At 44.9% G+C, this 19,775-nt stretch overlaps 1 protein-coding gene across 3 annotated transcripts in view; it reads right to left on the bottom strand.

Moving 5' to 3' along the window:
- Bbs2 (Bardet-Biedl syndrome 2) overlaps nucleotides 1-19,775 on the bottom strand; it is a 353,246-nt gene that overhangs the window by 12,991 nt on the left and 320,480 nt on the right. For 2 of the 3 annotated variants that reach the window (XM_075976900.1, XM_075976899.1), the window contains 12 exons: nucleotides 16,588-16,819; nucleotides 11,811-11,932; nucleotides 11,145-11,207; nucleotides 9,502-9,579; nucleotides 5,806-5,910; nucleotides 5,632-5,718; nucleotides 3,881-4,016; nucleotides 3,657-3,796; nucleotides 2,646-2,790; nucleotides 2,391-2,562; nucleotides 1,261-1,390; nucleotides 268-399 (listed from right to left, as the gene is read on the bottom strand). In XM_075976900.1, coding sequence (XP_075833015.1) covers nucleotides 268-399; nucleotides 1,261-1,390; nucleotides 2,391-2,562; nucleotides 2,646-2,790; nucleotides 3,657-3,796; nucleotides 3,881-4,016; nucleotides 5,632-5,718; nucleotides 5,806-5,910; nucleotides 9,502-9,579; nucleotides 11,145-11,207; nucleotides 11,811-11,932; nucleotides 16,588-16,819 — 1,542 coding nt within the window. Of the gene's footprint in view, nucleotides 1-267; nucleotides 400-1,260; nucleotides 1,391-2,390; nucleotides 2,563-2,645; nucleotides 2,791-3,656; nucleotides 3,797-3,880; nucleotides 4,017-5,631; nucleotides 5,719-5,805; nucleotides 5,911-9,501; nucleotides 9,580-11,144; nucleotides 11,208-11,810; nucleotides 11,937-16,587; nucleotides 16,820-19,775 lie in introns of all 3 variants that reach the window. The other variant, XM_075976901.1, reaches the window with a different exon arrangement.

Here is a 19,775-nt window from a genome sequence, read left to right as displayed (position 1 = left end):
CAAACCCTTTCTCCTCTGTTGTTTCTTCCAGGGTATTCTGTCATGGTAACAGAAAATGAACTAAGATGCCAGCTCTTCCCAAACTGTAAGTGGAAGGAACGAAAGCAAAGGAGGAGGCAGAACCCTGCTGCTCTAGAGTGAGCCCAGTGTCTAGGATGAACTGACACACTGGGGTGGGACACCTGCTGTTGTGACCTTGACAGTATGCTTCACTTTGCTCATGGATGACCAGACAGCACAGCAGAGCGCCACGGCACAAGGCCTTACCTCGCCACTTGACTTTATTTTTATGTAGAGCTGGCCACCATTGCGTAAGGATGTGAAACAGGCTTGAAATGGGACACTCTGAATGTTATTGTCCTCTGGCAACAGAAAGTTCTGGTTGAGCCATGTGACCATCTTTAAAAAATGAACAGAACACAGCACACTTCAGTTTTTAAAGTACAGTCATTATAGAAGGAATTTCTCTAGTTTTACTGTTTGATATATATACCTTTCTCCATTAAATATATATACCCTTTCTCCATTTCATCCTAGGCTTCTCTTGAAACACTAAGTCAAGACAACCAACTAATACCTGAACAAAAGAAAGAGAGGAATGGAGACTGGGAAGAATTCAGTTGTAACTAATGGGGGAAAGTGTGTGTGTGTGTGTGTGTGTGTGTGTGTGTGCACATGTGCATCTTTCAAAGTTCAGAGAAGAAAAATTTCAGCAAATTTTGAGTTTTGTTTTGTTTTTTTGAGACAGGGTTTCACCATACAGCCCAGGCTGTTCTCAACTCATAACCCTCTTGCCTCTGAAGCTCTGGAATTGCAGTCAGGCCTATGCCAGCACATCTAAAAGCATTAATGTATAAGTTATTACAATTACAATAATTATTACAGTTACAATATTATAATTACAACAACTATAAGTTATTAGCCAGGGCAGGCAAGGCGGCTCAGTCAGTAAACCATGTCAGCTTGATGGCATGAGTGTGATTCCTAGAACCCATGGAGGAAGGAGAGAACCAGCTGCAAATGTCCTCTGACCTCACACTCACACTGTGACATGCACACATACATCACACAGTCATAGATACACACACACGCACTTGTTAGTAATAAATTAAGTGGAACCTAGAAGTTGCTTAGCAAACCCCACGCTACATCGTTCATGTTTACACCAGCAGCCTGGGACTCACATCCCTCCGTCTACAAAGGAACAGCAAAAAGACCCTGAAGTGCAAACCATGAACTGAAAGATGAAACACCACTCACCCTCTGTGCCCGCTCTGCAATGACGAAGCTCACGTAACTGGCAGGCTCACTGGCTGTATCTGGGCTGGTCAGTGCATACATGGTGAATCGGGGGAGCTGTCTTGTCAATTCAAATACATGGAACTGGGTGCTACAGCCAACCAATGAGTATGAGAGAAGTGTTTAGTGTAGTGTTAATCTGTGCTCCCCACCCTTGCATTTTTAAGACAGGGTCTATGTAGTCCAGGCTGGCCTTGAACTCCTGGTCCTCTTGCCTCTGCCTACTGAGATGGAGGATTACAATACACCTCCATCCCTGACTCAGTACAATGCGATTTCAAAGTGAAGGCCAAAAAATAAACTCACTACTGGGTCACCACCAATTGATATCTAAAGAAAGATATCTGAAGAAAGAGAGGGAAACTTGAGAGTTAAAATTCTGTACCAATGAATGGGGTTGAGATTTAGAAATAATATATGTCCCTTTTCATGTACCAGGCTTTACAACACCCCGGAAGAATACAAAAAGCCTTTGATTTTTATTGATTGACAGATTTTGTTGATGTTGTTTTTATGAAACAGGGTCTTACTAAGTTGCCCAGTATGGTTTGAACTCTCTTGTGGTCCAGGCTGGCCTGGAACTTCTGATCCTCCTGCTTCTGATCACAGACCTGTACCACCATGCCCAACATGAAAAGGCCTTTATCTTCAACAAGTGTAGTAGGGCTCCCCATTAGCTTCAACACTGCACCTCATATAAATATCTCCCACCCCTCTGAGTGTTAGTGGCCAAATTGCATTTAAATAATTATCAAATTATTCTTCCATGTGGTGCTGAGCCTCAAACCCAGGGCCCTGAACATGCTAAGCACAAATTCTACTACTGAGTTTCACCAAAAACTCAAACATGTTAAAAGTTTTTATGTCCCTGAGATCATCTGATTAAAAATTGAAAATAACCATCTGAAACTTACATACCTTTTTTCTTTGGAAAGAATTCAAATTAGGGATATAAAGGTCACGGGAAAACCCTGACTGGTGGCAGACCCTTCAATGGCTTCTCTGGTCTGACAGAGGGTAAGTCTAACAGCAAACCAACCCGTCTTGCCCTCCTAAGTCTCTATGGAAAGGACCTGTGACAAAAGGGTCACCTGCTTCTGTAACCCACGAAGACTTTCAGGTGCAGATCCACGGGGACATCTTTGGGAGGGGTGATTGGGATGCAGATGGAGCTGGAAAGGTTGTGGATGCTGGGGTGGACCACATGGCTTTCACCCACAAAGATTCCCTCTGCAAAAATTAACACTGCTCGGATGATGGTATCTGGAAAGAGAAGGCGATGGCATTTTAGGAGCTACTCCAAGACAGCACAAGCACCTCCCAGGACGGCTGTAGTAGTATCTCACCATTGGAAGTGGAAATGCTTAGTTCTGCATGCGCATCTTGTACGTCGTTCCCCAGGCTGACTGAGAGGCCAGTCTGGAGCTTGGTATTGGCTGGGATTATGCCTTTCTTCCCATCAGCCTCATTCAGGGGACTGCTCAGTTCTGCCTGTAAAACACGGCCCCCTAACTTCAGCTCAGTCGCTCAGAGAGGAAAATGCAAGTTTACCAGGGCTATTCAGCGTCAGGATGGATGTCCCCTCCCATCAACCTGACCTTTGTGACTCCTCTGAAACCTGCTCGCCCTGTTAGCGCCTTTGCTCTATCTGGCTCTGTGGAATACCCATTCCTTGTCCCCATCTGTGGTCCACTGCACCTGTCATGCCCTTTACAAATGCATCTGTAAGTCTCTCCTTCTCATCTCTAGTTCTCCTTTTAAAAACCCTTTATGTTTTATTTTAACTAGGTGAGTAGGGATGGGGCAGGAAGTGCATGTGTGAGTGAAACGCTAGGTGATTTCAGAGAAGGTTCGGAATCTCCTAAAGCGGGGGCTACAGGCAGCTGAGCCACCTGCAGTGGGTGGTGGGAGCCAAACCTCTGCCCTCTGCAAGAGCAGTAGACACATTAACTGCTAAGCCATCTCTCCAGCCCTTCTCGCTCCTTCTTTTGAGGCAGATCTGGCAATGTAACCTGGGCTAGAATTCAGGAGCCTCTTCTTAGCCTCTGAGAAGTACTGTGTGCCACCATGCCCAGCTTTCAGGACTCTTCATTCTAGCAGTGACCAAAAGGCTGAGGCAATCTGCATGTCTGCGGGTGGGCAGGAGGACCCAGCACTGACCCTGGCGCTCTCCTACACGTGCGAACCACCTTGGCCGGTGCCAGCACTTTAGGCTCTGCACTTGCCCACCTCAGCGGAGCCCCACCTCAGCGGAGCCCCACCTCAGCGGAGCCCCACCTCAGCGGAGCCCCTCCACAGCGAAGCCCCACCTCAGCGGAGCCCCTCCACAGCGAAGCCCCACCTCGGCAGAGCCCCACCTTCGTGTTCTCCTCATAGTTGCGGAGCTCCATCAACAGGTTCTGCTTCTTCTGACTCAGCTCTCGGATCAGGTCCTGCTCCACGCTCGTGTCCAGGAGGTTCCCCTTCATCTCAGCTGTGCCTGGCAGGTAGCCTCGGACTTAACAGAAGATAGGACCCTAAGCATGGCCACTTCCACTTTTGAAATTTTGACTTTTCAAGGATTTTTCCTAGCCCAATTTACTTTCCCCATCCACCGAGCAGCAGATTAGTTGTACATGGCCATCCATCCGGTAATCTCCCTCTACCACGCCAGCAATTGCGGAAGAAAAGTTGTCTTTAAATATGACTTCTCCAGTCCGGTCACTCCGAGCATCAACCTGAAAATTAAATAAGAACATAAAGATCATTTATGCTACAGTTTAAAAACAACAGCAACAAAAAGCTAGCAAGTCACTCAGTCCAGCCAGGTTCAGTGACACACCTGCAATCCTGTCACTTGAGAGCATGGGGTGGGGTCATCCTCGGGTACACATTATGTCTGAGGCCAGTCTGGACTATGTAAGGCCCTGTCATTCACTCACACCCCAGCCTGGACTATGTAAGACCTTGTCATTCTCATTCTCTCTCTCTCTCTCTCTCTCTCTCTCTCTCTCTCTCTCTCTCTCTCTCTCTCTCTCTCTCTCTCACACACACACACACACACACACACACACACACAAAGGGACCAAAGCATCCTCAAAATAGATGAGTCTTTTTCAACAGAAGTTGCCCTTCCCACAACGTCCCTTGTGAAGAACCGGGTCTGCTGGGAGGTGCTCCGTAAAGCACATACAGCACAGGACAAGACACGGGGTCCAAGGCCCATCTACCTAGATTCCACCCTGCCACCTGCCACTTATGAGCTCTTAGGAAAACTTCTGAACTTTCTGCTCATGGTTCCACATGGAGATCAATAGCCAGACAAGAGTGAAAACAGGGCCCATGCCTCAGAGCATAGTCATCAGAGTGTTAACATCAGCCCTGGGAGCTGGGGTGTGTGTAACTCCAGCAAGCAAGAAGCTGAGACAGGAAGCATGCCTTGCATTCAAGACCACCTAAAGCTACAGAGTTTAAGGCAAGGCTGGGCTATGTAATAAGACTCCATTTCAAAACAAAAGGTTTACGTATAAATCACATCTTTACGGCAAAACGGCTCAGTGAGAGGCACCAATGACCTGGTACTAAGACCTGAGCTTGAGCCCAGGTATCACATGGTGGTGGGAGTGAACTAACTCCTTCAAGCTGTCCTCTGCTCTCCACACATGTACCATGGCACACTTGCCCTCCTTAAATAAATAGACATAATTTCTTTTAAGTGTACCACTATGATTTGTACATTTATAAAATATAGTTATCCCTAACATTTAAAGAATACTGAAGCATCCCAATTTTCTACCTTATAGCAACCTTCTCTTTGAGACAGTCTCACTGTGGCCCTGACTGTTCTGGAACTCTCTCTCTAGATCAGGGGTTGGCCTTGAACTCACAGAGATCTTCCTGCCTCTGCCTTCCAAGTGCTGGGATCCAAAGTGTGTGCCACCAGGCACAGCACAATTGTACAATCCTTTCTAATAACATTATCCTCTCCTCATAAAAACTACACAGACTTCTTAGGGCTCCCCCATAAACAGACAGCTGATCCGCAAGACATCTCAAGAACAGTCATGAAGGACACTCACTTGAAAGGACTGGTCCAGGCAATGACACAGGTGTTGGCCGAAGGCCAGGCAGCCAAGGCTAGTCACTATGTTTGTCTTTTCAGAACTACCCTTCTGGGCAAAGCTTTACAACGGAAATGTAAGCCCTTCTCTGGAGTACACCCCCACTCACTAACTCCACTGTGTTATCTATGACAACATCATGCCTGGGCTTTACTCAGGATCTATCCACGTCGTGCAGCCAATCCATAAGCAGATGTTAGAGTTACACGTGCATTTCCTAACAGACACTCACCTTTCCATTAGACCACCCAGTGATCAGCTCACACACGCCATCAGAATTGATGTCAAAAGCGTGAATGCTCATGGCGTGGTTTTTGGACTGAAAGAGAATTCCCATAATTAGTAAAGGAGTCTCTCAGTGCCGGAAATCTGCAATCCCTGAGCAGGTGCGCCTGACCGTACTAACTTTAATTCTCCAGTATCGGGCTGTTTTGTCGTAAACCCCAACTGTGCCATTGGAAAGGGCGTAACCAAACCGACTGCCATACATGGGACACAGAGAGGTGACGATCTGCAAAAGAACACAGGAGACGGCTGTTCGATAAGCTCAAATTAACCTAGCATGTAACCTTATAAAATCACATGCCTGTATGGAGGAACTTGGTTCTCCAGGCAGGACATGGCCGCTGCCATGTTGAGTACTCCCACAAGACCCTCACACCACGGGGTCAACAATATTCACTCATGGAAGCAGGGGTATGGCTCACAAGACTCACAAGGGGCAGAGAGCCTCTCCTCTCCCCTCTCCAAGTTTCTGGAGCTAACAATTGAGGAGTGGAAGGGAGTTTTTTTTTTCAGTGATGTTTGCAGCCTCAGTTAAACTCATTGGTTCACCGAGCCGGATTTAAGTGGAATGGTTTCTTTGCTCTGCCGTTGCCCTCTTGGGTGAACAGAGACAGACTCCTCAGGAAAGTCTCTCCTCCATTTTGGGTGAGCAGAGACAGACTCCCCAGGAAAGTCTCTCCTCCGTCTTGGGTGAACAGAGACAGACTCCCCAGGAAAGTCCTCCATCTTGGGTGAACAGAGACAGACTCCCCAGGAAAGTCTCTCCTCCGTCTTGGGTGAACAGAGACAGACTCCTCAGGAAAGTCTCTCCTCCGTCTTGTGTGAACAGAGACAGACTCCCCAGGAAAGTCCTCCATCTTGGGTGAACAGAGACAGACTCCCCAGGAAAGTCTCTCCTCCGTCTTGGGTGAACAGAGACAGACTCCTCAGGAAAGTCTCTCCTCCGTCTTGTGTGAGCAGAGACAGACTCCCCAGGAAAGTCCTCCATCTTGGGTGAACAGAGACAGACTCCCCAGGAAAGTCCTCCATCTTGGGTGAACAGAGACAGACTCCCCAGGAAAGTCTCTCCTCCGTCTTGGGTGAATAGGAGACAGACTCCCCAGGAAAGTCTCTCCTCCGTCTTGGGTGAACAGGAGACATGCTCTACATTGTACGCAGTGGGGTGGGGTCACAAGGTGAAATACTCTTACGAGGGAGACCAAATGACGTGAGAGGGCAAGACATCACCTGACCTCCAGGAGCGCGGCATCTGCCCTATAGGTATCCACAAAAACAGCAAGCCCGAGATCTCTCTGCTTCACGTGGCTAAATGAACCACTTGAACTGTGCCTCACAGTGACTCCTTCAGGAACACAAGCACCGAAGAAAACCCCAGCCCAGAAGCACTCGAACCCATTACAGGGGAAAGGAGTCCTCTTCTCTACCACTGTGTTGTCTACTTCAGAGTTGGACAATCAAATTTAAACAAACTCACAAAGGTAGATCAAGCTATAGGGGACTTTTCAGAACAGTATTTTTAAAAATAATATACATGTAATGAGGAATGAGCTGAGCACACAACAGATGCTATTACACACATCTATATGAAAGGTTTTGCTGACTGACTGGCTTAACTTTTACTATAGTTTGTTTCAAGAATTGTAATTGGCCAGGCAGTGGTGGCACACACATTTAATCCCAGTACTCGGAAGGCACAGGGAGGTGGATCTCTTTGAGTCTGAGGCCACTCTGGCCTACACAGCAAGATCCAGGACAGCCAGGGCTAAGAAACCCTGTCTTGGGAAAACAAAATCAAAACAAAAAGAGAATTGTAATCTACAACCAATGTTTATCTTTATACTTTTTTCTATAATTTATTGTATGCTTGAGGTAAAAGAATATACAAACTTTTCCAAACTAAAAGCTCAGACATGCAAACTTATATGGTGCATCCATTGCACAGATATATGACAGGGCTTTCTAAGGACTGAGCACACTTTACTGGATAGGATGTGATGCTGAACAGGGTTAATGATTTCTGGCCACACAGATATATTTCTAATTCTGGCTCCAATACAAAAGATATTAAGAGATAAGTTGTACAAAGCAGGGACTGGCTATGTAATTTTCTTCACACCTTGTTCTCCACATTTAACAGAATACAAAGCACTGTGTAGGATCCAGGTTACTTAGCTCAAAGCACACTCTTCCAGTACTTAGTAGTGTGTACTGTCAAACCTGGGTAGACACCACCAGCAAACCAAAGGATGGGAAAATGGTGCTACAAACGAACAATTCTACAGTCTATGTTTTCATGAAGTTAGCTCCAGACGTCCTGCGAATGCTGGCTACTTTATGTGAACTTGATACAAGCTAGAGTCATCTGATAGGAGGAGCCTCAATTGAGAAAATGCCTCGATAAGATGGGGCTGTTGGCAAGCCTGTAGAGCATTTTCTCGATTATTGATCAAAGGGGAGGGCCCAGCCCATTGTGGGTGGTCCATCCCTGGGCTGGTGGTCCTGGGTTCTATAAGAAAGCAGTCTGAGCAAGCCATGAGGAGCAGGCCGGGATGCCTCCAGGTTCCTGCCCTGCTTGAGCTCTTGTCACAGCTTCTCTCCATGAACTGTGACTCAGAGGATGACCAAACAAACCCTTTCCTCCCCAGGCTGCTTTGATCATGGTGCTTCACCACGGCAATAGTGACCCTAACTAAGACAGCAGGTCCTTAGTGAAGGTGTCCCTTTTTCCTTTGTGGATCAGTCCCCTCTGATCCTTGGCTCTATCCCATGTTCCACTCTCCTTTTCTAGGACTTCAGAGAGCTCTGCCATCACATCTACTAACGACAAACCCAGAAATCCAACACTCCCGGATGATGACCACCAAACAGGAAGATTCACCACAAATTAGTATGAGAAACATGACATTAACATCCCAGCCCTGGCAGGCCAGTGAGCAATGCTCTAGCTGGTTTTTGGGGGAGGGCCACAAATCCCTCAATGAATCTAATAAGCTGCTAGAGAGATGGTCCAGTGATTAAGGGCATTGGCCTCTCTTCTGGAGGACCCAAGTTCGATTCACAGCACCCATATGGTGGCTCACAACCATCTGTAACTCCAGTTCCAGGATATCCAACACCCTCTTCTGGCCTGCCGGCATACACATAGTACACAGACTTACATATAGGCAAAACATCCACATTCACAAAATAATTTTTTAAAATATTCAGAAAAGTCAGTCATGGTGGTTCACCTCTGTAATGTCAACACTTGGAAGGCTGAGTCAGGAGAATTGTCATGAATTCAAAGTCAACCTGGGCTACACAGTGAGTTCTGGGCCAGTCTTCGTTATTACAGAGTGAGATCTGTCTCAGAAGACAAAACAAACAACAAAAATCCAGTGACAGCAAGGATTCACCATTGGGAGAACTCACGTAAGCACGAGACCCCCAGTCCCTCTAGAGACACGTCTTTACACTATTGATTTTTGCACTTCTCACCTCCGCTTCTCTGTCCACAAGTGTAATTTTACATTATAATAAGTCTGGGCCACCATGGTGGTGCATACCCATAATCCCAACATTCAAGAGGAGGAAACAGGCTTACATGAGACAAACAAAAACTGTGGGGCATGGGAGCACACGGACACGGGTAAGTCTGAGGCCGGTCTAGTCTACATAATAAATTCCAGGACAGCCAGAACTACATGGTCAGAATTTGTCTCAAATTAATAATAATAATAATAATTGGACTCAAGGTCACCATTCTGCACCCAGACTGAGATGATGCTCAACACTCTCGCTAGTAGCCTGAGGTCACCACTCTGGTAGCAGTTCCTACCTCTGTTTCCGTCATTTCTGCCACAATCTCATCTTCTTTAAAAATTCGGATGTCAAAATCTTCAGATCCAACAAGGAGCTGAAAAAGGGAAGCAAGGGACATAGGACCAAAGTCTATAAAACACAGCAGTGTTTCATAAATAGAAAAAAAGCCCTTTCTTTGCAGTTGTTGCTGCCCTCCAGCTCCAGCCCTCTAGAAACCCAGTGCTCCACACAGCTAATCCCACAGAGCAGGACAACCTGCCAGGACAAGCTCCTTCCGAGTCAGCAGCGCCCCCTGCTGCCGAGGGAAGCCATGCTCAGCTGTGTTCCTGCGACACAGGTGCTCCTGCTACTGTTCCAGAACCGCCTTGACCTCCGAGGATGTACCCCTTGGTAAAAGCATGACTGTCCCACCTGTCTAGGAGCATCCATCCATGCCACACAGGTGACAGGGGCCTTATTTCTAGAAGTAGAATGCTGCCATTTTACTGACGTCTGTGGGAGCACGTGCTGTATTAAAATAGCATCAGGAAAGCCAGGCCTGAGAGCTTATTGGACCTATCAGACTGAGGGAGGGGTGCACCTCCTTCACCTGGACCTCACTAAGAGTTGAGCACTTAACAGTGCTATGGTGCACAGTGATCTGTCATGATCCTTACTATCTGAGGGGCTTCAGCTTAGCTAAATCCCTGATATGGATGTGGTCTTCTCAATCTACCATCTGCCTGTTCACGGCCCAGCCCTGGTCATGACCTTCACTTCTGCAGCCTCCGCTGCAGCTGCACCGTGACTCTAAAGCCAGACTCAGCGGCAGACAGACAAGCAGGCAGCACAGCGGTAGCAGCTGCTGCAGAAGTTCCTGCATTGGCCTCAGTTCCCCAGGTGAGGGCGACTATTCAAATCTGTTAGCGCCCCTGCCTCTCAGGCCTTTAGGCCCCTGTAACCACACTGTAACCTACATATTCACATACACAGAGAGATTTATAGCTTCGCTGTGCTGTCCGATGTGTGACCTGAGAGCAACACAGGCACTTACAACTGGAGTAAAACAAGTCTGTTCGCCTCAGCCAGGGTTAGCAAGGAAAGCAGGGCCACCTGAACACTGCTGCCAACAAAACCTTGGCATCCTGGGTATTTACTGCTACTTAATGATTCCGGGTATTGTGGAATGACACAAACCCATTTTTGTCTATATTTTGGACATAGTACACTCACAGCAAGGCCCTGTCTCAAACACCAGAGCCTCGTGTCCACAGAAAGTGGACTGGTTAGGGCCCAGGAGACATCACACATAAAACTCCTCAAGGATCTGAGCTCTAGGGGTATTCCTTATATAATATAGATTTATCAGAATGTCTAAAGAAATCATTTTGTCAGCCAAAATTGAAAGTGACTTAAGGTTCCAAAGCATCGGAAGCAGGTTATAAGATTACGAATATAACAAAGGTCTCACACACTTTTGCCTTCCCTCCTCCAATGTCTCAGAGACACAGACAGTAAGAGGAGGAAAAGGCGGAAGAGCGGAGATGAATGAGGAGGGAAAAGAGGGGGAAGGGGAGAGGGAAAAGCTAGGGAGAGAGACCAGTTAGCTCATGTAAAAACAGCCATGAGAAGCTAATGTCGCTGTCATAAGAAAACATATTCAGCTGCTTGGCCTCACACCTCTGTCTTCCCATCACCGTCAAAGTCACACAAAGCCAGGGAGTGAACATTGTCTCCAGTCACCTGAAAATAAAACAAGTAGTCATTAATAAATCATCCTTTTCATTTCATTCAAAATACCAGTTCATGAGGGGAAGGCTTACAGTGAGTTTTCAGTGTTATCCATATACATACTCTGCATATTACCCTGTTTTTAAATTATTGTCTTTTGTGTGTATATATACATGTGTGCATATTCTACGTCCTTGTGTGGGTATGGGTACACATATAATGTTCATGTATGCCTAGGGATGTCACAACAACCTCAGGTGTCTCCCTCAGGGACTCTATCCACTTCCTTAGAGACAGGGTCTCTCACTGGCCTGTAGTTCCCAACTGGATTAGACTGGATGGCCAGTAAACCCCAGGAATCCTCCTGTCTCCACCACCTCAGTGCTGAGATACAGGTGCAGGCAGCCAGCTCGACATTTCCGTGTAGGTTCTGACGATTGACCTCAGGTCTCCTTGCTTGAGGGGGTGCTCTGACAATGGAGCCATCTTCCCAGCCCTATTAATCCATTTGTTTCTTTGAAACTATTATTCAGTGTGATCAGTAGTTTAAAAAAAATCTAGAGAAAATTAAAAGTAAAAATGCTTAGGAGTACCAAAACGTTTAGTTCTTCGTACCGTCCAAAAGAGATCGTTTCCTTCATGATCAAAGCCCTGAAGAGCACAGTTGCCACCGATGATTGCAAGAGGGGGGGCAATGTCTCCCAGCGTCCCCAGCACAATGGCATTGGCCCCGTCTGCTACCTAAGAAGGAAAGACAGGACACAGTGATGTGCAGGCACACTGAGGGTGAGGTTATCAGTTTCCTCTAGATGCTCATCTGACTCTGCCCTTGTCTCCTCAGACGGCAGTGAGGCTTCTCCTGGGCCCACACTGTGACCTGGGCAGAACTAGCTGGGATCCCAGCACATGCTGAGCCAAGTTCCCACACTAAATGCCTACAACACACGGTTCCGGTAATCCAGGGCTCTCCAGGACTTCCTGGGGGGCTGGTCATCTCCCAATGACCAAGGCATGCACCTTTAAATGCCCAAGTTCTGAAATAATTTACCCCCTTTAGATAGAAATATTTTGAACCATCACACCTAGCATTATATAATCGTTAAGCATGAAACATTTAAATATGTGTGAGCATGTGTGTAAATATATCATAAATTACACATACATATATATACACATAAACATAAAAATTGGGTTATCAAAAAAGGAAACAGGCAGGAACTAGAAAGGCTAGTAGGTTAAATGTAAAAAGAAAACTGAATGGGCTACTAACTGAGAAATAAAGGGAAGCAGTGGCAGGGCAGATGGGGGGCTGAGCGGGAAGGAGATCGATTGAGAACATACAGGATGAAACCCAATACACTGTATGCTAACCTAAAAAGATTTAAAAAAATATACGTGTGTGGAATATTATTTTAACTATGTAAAGATGTGTTACATTTGTTTATGCTGCACTTGTTTAATTATGTAAAGATGTGTTGTATTTGCTTCACCTTGCCTGCCCAAGGCACCTGACTGATCTAATAAAAAGTGGAATGACCAACAGTTAGGCAGTAAAGAGATAGGTGGGTCTGGCAGGCAGAGAGAATAAGTAGGTGGGAGAACAAGAGAAGAGAGAACAAGAGAGAAAGATGGGAAGGTGCCTGGGGCCAGGCAGACACCAGCCAACCAGACACAGTAGGACTTACAGAATGAATGAAAGGTAAAAAGCCCTCAGGCAAAATGGAGATGATAAGAAACAGGTTAAGTTAAAGGGGAAAAAAAGTTAGTCAGAAACAAACATAAACTAATATTAAGTCTCCATGTTTTTATTTGGGAGCTGGTTGGTGGCCCAAAAGAAAGCCTGTTAAATATATATGTATGTGTAAGAAGACAGCACTCATAAGACATTTAAATTAGCAAAAGAGCAGCCAATCAACACATAAAGTTAAATGGTAAATAATAAGTAGGCAGGCTTGCACCTGTGTCTCAGCTAAGCACAGGGCTGAGGCAGGATTGCCTGATCCCTGGAGCTTGAGATCAGCAAAAAAAATCAAGACCCTGTCTCAAACAACAAATAGGTAAATGGATAGATAGGTAGATAGACAGATAGAGAGATAAACAAGCATAAAAGGTAACAATTAACTGGAAAAATATATCAAACTTAATTTCTACTAATAAATGGCAAGTAAGAAAATAATGAACAACAAATTCAGTAAAAAGGAAGCATAAATAGCCAATGAAATGAAAACACTGACTGCTATTCATTTCCTCTTCTTACATAAGCAGCGATTTAAAAAAAAAATCCGTGGCTGCTGAGGTACTCTCATCATCTAACAGGGAGGTAGAAAAACAAGAGCCCCTTAGGGTGCAATTTAACAATAATTATCAAGCATTTATTTAGCTTAGTGGTGCAAGGCTATAATCCCTGAGGACAGCTTGCAGGCTACATGGGGGTTTTATGGCTTACAGCTTGTAGTCCATCAGCAGGGGAAGCCACAGCAGGACATGGAGGGGTGCTGCTTACTAGCCTGCTCCCCATGGCTTGCTCATCATACTTTCTTATACAGCCCAGGACCACTTGCCCAGGGGTGGCACTCCCCACAGAGGGCTGAGTCCTTCCATATCAATTCTTAAGCAAGAAAATGTCCCCATAGGCTTGCCTAAAGGCTAATAAAATATGGGCATTTTCTTATTTGAGGGTCTCTCTTTCCAGATAATCCTCGCTTGTGTCAAGATGACAAAAACTAGCCAATTTGGCTACTTCGTGAGTTCAAGACCAGCCTGGGCAACTTAGTGACACTTTTATCTCAAAAATAAACAAGAGAGGGGGCTGGAGAGATGGCTCAGTGGTTAAGAGCATCACCTGCTCTTCCAAAGGTCCTGAGTTCAATTCCCAGCAACCACATGGTGGCTCACAACCATCTGTAATGAGGTCTGGTGCCCTCTTCTGGCCTGGAGACATACACGCAAACAGAATATTGTATACATAATAAATAAATAAATTTAAAAAAAAATAAACAAGAGATAAAGGAAGATGAGGATGGAGGGGGGGGAAGAGGAAGAGTAGGAGGTCTCTGGCTTCACAATTATACTTCTGCCTTTTAATTTTTTAAAAATTCTGTTTTTATTTTGTATATGTGTGCTTGTCTGAATAAGTGCATGTAGAGTCTGCAGACACCAGAAGGTTGTAGCTCATAACTATTGATCCAGGAGATCCAATACCCTCTCCTGGTACTCAAGAGCACCAGGAATGTAAATGGTGCATAGACATTCACACACATATACCCATACACATAAAACAGCAATAATAATAATAATAAGCAACTTTTTAAAGAAAGCTAGCTAAACATGATCTCATGAGAGCCAGAAGCAGCCCTTCTCCAGAGTTCCTGCCCTCACTTCCTGCAACAAGCTGAAATAAGCCCCCCCCATTGCTTCTGGTCATGGTGCTTATCAGAAGCAACAGAATTACAAGAAGACACAGTAGCTAGCAGTGGTGGCACACACCTTTAATACCAGGAAGCAGAGGCAGGTAGATCTCTGTGAGTTCAAGGCCAGCCTGATCTACAGAGTGAGTTCCAGGACAGCCAATACACGGTAATTTGAAATAAAGATATTAACAGTATATTTTGGGTTTTCTTTTGTTGAAATAGCATCTTGCTTTGTAGCCCAGACTGGCCTTAAACACAATCCAGGCTAGGCTAGCTTCAAACTCACAATCCTCCTCACTCAGCTCCTAAGTGCCAGAGTTACAAACTTATACTACCTATGCCTGGCTGAAAAGATCAGATCACCCAAAATAGCTAGGGAGCAGACTGTCCATTAACTCATAAATGAATGAAGGAATGGAATCCAGTATATACATATAATGACACATTATTCTACCATAAGAAGGAATGAAAAAACACTAACACATGGTACAAAATGGGCCAGCCTGGAAAACATGCCGGAAAAAGCAAGTCAACCACAAAACCATACTCATGAGAACAGACTACTGGTTGTCTAAGGCAAGAAGCTAAAGGAGACTGGGGGTGCCTGTTTTGAAGCTTGGCATTTCTTTTGGAGGTGATAAAATGTTTAAAAGTGATTGTAGCAAATATTCCAAAACTCTAGAAAGTTTCAAACTAATTTATAGGGTACTTTAGATGAATTGTATAGTACCTTAATTATGTTTTAATATAGGAAAAATAAAAACCTACATGTATATATCATGATTTCATTTTGTAAGAAAATTGGTTTTTTCCTAGCTGAGGTGCTATGGACCGTTGTTGCTGTTGGGGGTAGGAGAGCCAATTTTCCTTGGCCACTAGTAGGTTGTCCATGTCCCAGTGGATGGACCCACACCAATGCACATATTCACAGCATTAATTGAACTCATGTCATTTAAAAAATAGAGGACAAAAAAAATAGGGAATATGAAGTTGGGAAGGAGATGGGTGGTGAGGTTAGAGGGAAGCAGAGGGTGGATATGATCAAAATACATTGTATAAATGTAGAAAATTTTCAAAAAAAATAAATAAAAAGTATTTTTAAAAGAACTTTTTAAAAATTTTACTCATATATACTTATTAAAAATGAATGAGCAAGCAAGGTGGTAGTGGCACATGCCTTTAATTCCAGCACTCAGCAAGAAGAGGCAGGTGGGTCTCTGTGAATTTGAAGCCAGCCTGGTCTACAGAGTAAGTTCCAGGACAGACTACAAAGCTACACAGAGAAATCCTACTCAAAAAAAAGAATAACCAAACAAATACACAAAAAAAGGAAGAATGAATAAAGTGGAACCAGACATAGCTGGTCTATGTCTACAATCCTAACACTCAGAAGACTGAAGAAGAAGGGTCACAAGTTCAAGAGCAGCCTGGGCAACAGTGAGACCTAATCTCAGCATACCCCCCTCCCCCCCCCTCTCTCTCTCTCACACACACACACACACACACACACACACACACAATCTGGATGTTTTAACATTCTTGTTTGCTGACAGTCACTGTTTTGAAATTCCCCTATACCCCTCTACCCCAACCAACTAATTCAAAAGCTATATACTTTTACCCAATCCCAAAATGCCCAGAGTTGTACCACTCTGCTCACCCTGAAGGCTCAGGCTGCTCTCCCCCACCGTGTCAGAATGTCGGATTATGGTCTGAGTTAGCTAACTTGTAATCAATAAACCTCAGTGTGTTTGCATTGGATACCAGCTCTGTGGTGGTCTTGTTTGGGGGTCCCGTGATACGGGCATAAATAACAGAACACTTAGCTGACATGCACACCCAAGGCTCTGAGTTCAATGCCCAACACCACAATCAACAAAAAGCTTCTTGTCTGACAAAAATTTAAAAAAAAAAAAAGAACAAGCACACAAACCTATGGGAATTAATGGGTAATGGGGACTTGATGGTTAAAGGTGGTATACTTGCCTCTCTGTAGAACAAATCTGAATTATTGTAGATATCATAAGCCAAAAGATTGGTCTGTGTCCCCACTAAAAGAGTATCATAGCCAAGCTCAGGGTTCAAAACCCCTGCAGTCAGGCAGCTGACTGTCTGGTTAATGTTGAGGAGTGAAATATCAGACTCCAGGGGGCTCTGGAAGACTCTGGATGCACTGAAATGCTGGCTCCGTGTGTGAGGATTATGAATAAAAACCTGAAAAATAAAAAAGTCGCATTCCCTTAAGACATACAAAAAAGCCAAATTCACATCATATGTTTTTAAAAATTAGTTAGTAGATTTCAACAGTAACAAGAAGTAACCTTCATCTATAGAATTTATGATAATCATGCAAGGCCAGGCCTGGTGGTGCACACCTTTAATCCCAGCACTCAGGAGGCAGAGGCAGGTGAATCTCTGTGAGTCTGCAGCCAGCCTGGTCTACAGAGTGAGATCCAGGACAGCAAGGGCTCCTAGAGAGACCCTGTCTCAGAAACAAAGAAAAGATAGTCACACACAGCTCTGTGGGTAGCCAACTTCCAGTCTGTGAATTATGGAAGTCCAGGGGCTCTCAGCCCTGCCATGAGAGTGAAGGGCAGGCTCCAGCTGTTGCTCATGAGGGCTGCACACAAGCTCTCCACCAGCAGGGTGCAGAGGGTGCAGACACATCCTTCACTAGTGTTGAGCACAGAAGGCTGATACCAGCTTCAGTGATGATGTCATTCATCATCTGATCACAGGAACCAGCAAAGCACTTCCCGCAGCATCTTCCACGCCAGCCCCCCCTCCAGATTCCCTTCCTAGCCCTTCAAATAGTCCATGAGTTTAATGTGCTTTATGAGCTTAAAATTCGTCATATAAATCAAATTCTTGGAAAATATTCCATAATATCCACTATTAAGACCAAGAATTAAAATAAAATTAGTTCTGGGGGTTGGAGAGATGGCTCATTGGTTAAGAGCACTGACTGTTCTTCCGGAGGACCATGGTTCAATTCCCAGCACCCACATGGTGACTCACATTGTCTGAAAATTCAGTTCCAGGGGATCTAACACCTTTATACCAATGCACATAAAATAAAGTTAAATAAATCATAAAAAAATTAAAAAAAATAAAATTAGTCCCAAATACAGAAATTCAACAGTTTTGATGATCATAAATTGGATCATCTGAGTGACTTCATACATCATTTAACTTCCCTGAGCTTCCCCTGTGAGGATGAAGTCTCAGGTGCGGTGACACCGCAGTGCTGGAGAACCGGGTACGGGTGGGGCGTCTTAAATATCAGAATGGCCGTGGCTTCCACAGAGCTGCACTGAAAGGAGAAACGCGGCACAATCGCGCACTTCACTGAGAAACTGCCCAAGACGTTATTTTTACTAATGAGAATGTGTACGGGCACCCGCAGACGCCAAAAGAATGCACTGGATCTCCTGAAGCTGGAGTTGCAGGGGTTATGAGCTGACGATGTGGGTACTGGGAACCAAACTCCAGACCTCAAAATTATTAACCCTCAAGCCACCTCTCCAGATCCCTCTCACTGAGAGAATTTTTATTATCTTAAAAAGAAAACAAAACAAAAAACCCCCACCAACTTAAAGAGATCATCATGACTGAAGAAAGAAAAACACTAAAATGGAAATCCCTGGGCCTTAATTTTAAATATTCCATTCCTTTAGTATAAATACAGCATTATTTGTAAGTCATTAACTACACAAATTAGTTTAAGAAAAAATAATATTGTAGAAAAATATGGGGGCAGCAAGATAGCTTAATAGTAAGGGAGCTTGCCACCAATCCAGCATCCGATCCAAGGACCACGTGGTGAGAGAGAAGTAAGTCCCACAGAAAACCGACTTCCTCTGACCTCCATACATATTGTGGCACTGCACGCGCGCGCGCGCATACACACACACACACATTAATTTAAAATGTATTCAAAAGAACTAACCAGGAAACATGAAGAAAACGGGTGTGGCAATTGAATACTGTTCCTCATCTGTGTGATACTTTACAAGCTCTGATAACAACAGCTGCACTTGGCTTGCATGGGGTCAGAAGGACGGATGCCCTGATTGCGAGTGACAGGGCTGAGACGAGCAGGGCCGCCCAGACCAGCAGTGGCATGAGTCACCACTCACACTTCCTTCTGTGACAGCTCTGCACAGAGGAATTCTTAAACTCTGCTGGAAAGTAGGCATTGAGACAAAACAGAAGGGAAGTAACTCGTGCACCCCAGAGTCTGGGATGAGAGTCAAGGTTTTGCCAAAAGCAACAAGAAACCCTGGAGTCATACTGTTCCTGGTCCCTTCTGCATGCAGAAAGAGTCTCTAAGGGAGGCCTTCTGTCCCTTCAACTGCATGTAGAACAGACATTTTCTCCCAAAGGAATGGCTGTAGGTGACAGCATTGTCCTAGCTGACACACTGGTGATCTAAATCACGGATTCACCACCTCTAGAGTGAGAGAAAAGATGTCCCTGAGGAAAAATCACCAATGTTCATAACATTAAGCAAGGTGACCCAAACTCGGAAAGATTGCATGCTCTCCCTCACATGTGGATCCTACCTTATAATGTATGTATGTAAACAGGTGTAAGGAGACCAACGGAGAACGTCAGATGGTAAGAAAGGGCAGAATGCAGGCAAAAACACTTTTCTTTGTACTGAATTAGCAAGAACCATTTCTACATTGCAAAAGAGTCCAATATGTGTTTGTCCTTTGAGGCCATGATTGGGCCCGCTTTGAATTCCACTGCCATTAGTGCAGTGGGAACAGGGCATGACTAATCACGGAATAGTCACGGAACACATCCGCTGCAGTGGCCCACCCAGAAAAAGTCCTCTTTTGATTTCCCTTGTTGTGACCTGAAATTTTTCCCTTTTGACTTCTATTTAAAGCTATATGAGAACCACTCTATTAGTGTTATTTAATATGTAAACTGTATGGCTATACATAAAGTAAAAAACAAACAACAACAACAAAAACTAAAGAAACTTCTTTCTAAAGTCTCCTTGTCAGAACTGATGTTAAGACCCTACCCTTGAAGACAGCGTTTACATATGGCACCAAACACGAAGTCAAGCTGGAGCCTAATGAGAAGCTTCACCTTACTGCCTGGCATTCATGGTACTGGAAAGTGTTCTGTACCATGCCAGAGGAGAAAGGAAGCC

Source organism: Microtus pennsylvanicus, chromosome 6, assembly GCF_037038515.1.
Source record: "Microtus pennsylvanicus isolate mMicPen1 chromosome 6, mMicPen1.hap1, whole genome shotgun sequence".
NCBI lineage: Eukaryota > Metazoa > Chordata > Mammalia > Rodentia > Cricetidae > Microtus > Microtus pennsylvanicus.
The sequence above is the reverse complement of the archived record's forward strand: the minus strand, read 5'-3'. Positions and strand labels throughout refer to the sequence as shown.